The sequence below is a fragment of the Morone saxatilis genome, unplaced genomic scaffold (genome assembly GCF_004916995.1).
Source record: "Morone saxatilis isolate NCDOM2014 unplaced genomic scaffold, NCSU_SB_2.0 Contig4, whole genome shotgun sequence".
Taxonomy (NCBI): Eukaryota; Metazoa; Chordata; class Actinopteri; family Moronidae; genus Morone; species Morone saxatilis.
In genome coordinates, this window is record NW_023339984.1 from 7,866,464 (window position 1) to 7,868,711 (window position 2,248).

A 2,248-nucleotide genomic window follows, 5' to 3' on the forward strand; every position below is an offset into this window, starting at 1 on the left:
CACACACACACACACACCACCCTGCCCTGTGGCTGTGATGCCCATCACTGACTCCCCCTGTCCCTGTCCCAAACCAGTTCTATCTCGGAATCAAACAGATAATACGCCTTTGGACTAAATCCCTTAGGGGCACAGTCAGTGGATTTCACCTCAACTTCAGGGCACCCAATCCAGCAAATATTATCAAGGCCTTAAATGAGGATTGCCTTGGTCAGAGGGAGATTGATAACTTCATAAATTAAATTGGATGTCTGATAATGTCAATCACTTGAGTTGGAGACTTAAAGGGATACTACAGAGCCCACAGTTTTAAACGTATTACAAGAAAAGCTGTAACACAAGCATGTCATAAGAAATTATGGAGTTTTTTTCATTTATTTATTGTGACTATTTTTGATCTTCCATTTTTTGGAAAATGTCATGTTGAATTGATAATTAGTCCTTGACAGCAGATATGCACACTGAAATCATACCTGTGTATTTTACTCACTTTATTTGTGTTTTTCACTCTCGTGGTCTCCGACTCTCTCCCCCTCTGCAGTCTGTGTGCCGTAGCTGTGGGGCATCCTCCGACCCACTGCCGTTTACCGAGCTAGTGCATTATGTCTCCACCACCGCACTCTGGTAAGGCAGAGGCACTATGAAAGTTTCTTTGCTTTTCCTCGTTGTCATCTGTCCCACTCCACTCTGTTTTTGCTTTTCATGTCTCTCCCTGCACATTTGTCACAACTTAACTTTTTAGCTGACATTTCGCACAACAGTTTTTCTTCTCTCTCCACATACCTTAATCTTTATTTGTCTCTGTCTGACTCCTTTCCTCTTCTTTGCTTGTTCTTTCCTGCTGACAACGCGTCTCTTCTTTCTCAGTCAACAGACGCTTCAGCACAGAGACGAGTCATTTGGGGAACTGTTACAAGCAGCAAGTACAATAGGAGACCTTCGTAACTGTCCAGTAAGTGGTCGATGCAAAGTGTTTTAATAAGCTTTTTTTTTTTTCACGGTCCCTGAAAGAACAATGTGTTTGGGAATGTAGTGATTCTCAAATATTTTGATATTATTCTTTACTGACTGTAGCTTGCTTTTGGGTAAAACTGTGGTCTTTCCTCATGTTTTTCTTTTCCAGAGCAACTGTGGCCAGAGGATTAGGATCAGACGAGTCCTCATGAACTCCCCAGAGATTGTTACCATAGGCTTCGTCTGGGACTCTGACCAGTCAGATCTCACAGAGGATGTCATCCGATCACTGGGGCCTCATCTCAGTCTTTCTGCAGTGAGTCCAACATTTTATGTACATTTTACACTTTGTAGTGCTGTTTTTTTTTGTACTTCTCTATTAATATTCTGTCACCTGTTTGTGTGGAATCCAAACATGAAAACTGGGACAGGATCTTTTTATGAAAAGTAAATCTCAGTTAAAAAAGTATAATGCTTTAAGACAAAATGTATGAAGCTAGAACATTTCGTTCAACTTTCAGGTGATTTTAACGGTATAAATTAACTCTCCAGACATGGTTCAGTTTGTCAGTATCTCTTTCGAATTTGTTCATTCACACAGCTGCCATTTCCTTTTTTTTGTCACGGTTTTAGCGCCAGTTTATTTTTGGTGCAATTGAACATATGTGGGAAATAAAGTGGGGATTTATTTCTCTGTAAGTCGGTGCCGTTACGTAAGCAGTCGACGCCCAATGCCCAGTTGGCCCGCGCTACTGATCAAAAAGCCTCTGCTGGCCTTGGTCAGCTTGTCAAAAAGCCCCTCCCCTCATCTCTGTGTTTCCTGAGTGTGTGTGTGTGCATGCCTGTCTGAGGGAACATGTGGGCTGCATAGACGTCACTGAGACAGAAAGGAAAAAAACATGTGTTCAAGACTGCTTTTGTTGCGGTGTTTATATTCACACATTCTTGATCGTAAGTATGCAGAAATGTGGGCATACGTTTCTCCTTTTCTGTCCATAAAATCACATCTTCACACATGTATATGGTTAGGTTGTCGGCAGTGTTAACATGAAATAAGTATGTACAACATGACTTCCTAAGTATTCCTGCACACATCTGTCCACTGTGGTGGATGAGCTTCACAAGGGGAAAAAAAATCAATCAATCAGTGCAGTTCAGATCAGGGCAGCGCTCATACGCTTCACACATTACATAACTTCTTTATTGAAGTATTCAAACTGTTTATTTGACAGCTCCCTCTTGTGCGTTTCCAAAGCATACCATCAGAAGAATTTTTCAGACCCCCCCCCCCCCC

General features: G+C 41.8%; 1 protein-coding gene across 1 annotated transcript in view; it reads left to right on the forward strand.

The window, feature by feature from the left end:
- The window catches only part of LOC118338150 (inactive ubiquitin carboxyl-terminal hydrolase 53), a 30,954-nt gene that overhangs the window by 12,427 nt on the left and 16,279 nt on the right, over positions 1–2,248 (forward strand). Inside the window, exons 6-8 of the mRNA XM_035675385.1 lie at positions 542–624; positions 868–952; positions 1,124–1,270. Coding sequence (XP_035531278.1) covers positions 542–624; positions 868–952; positions 1,124–1,270 — 315 coding nt within the window. The remainder of the gene's footprint in view (positions 1–541; positions 625–867; positions 953–1,123; positions 1,271–2,248) is intronic.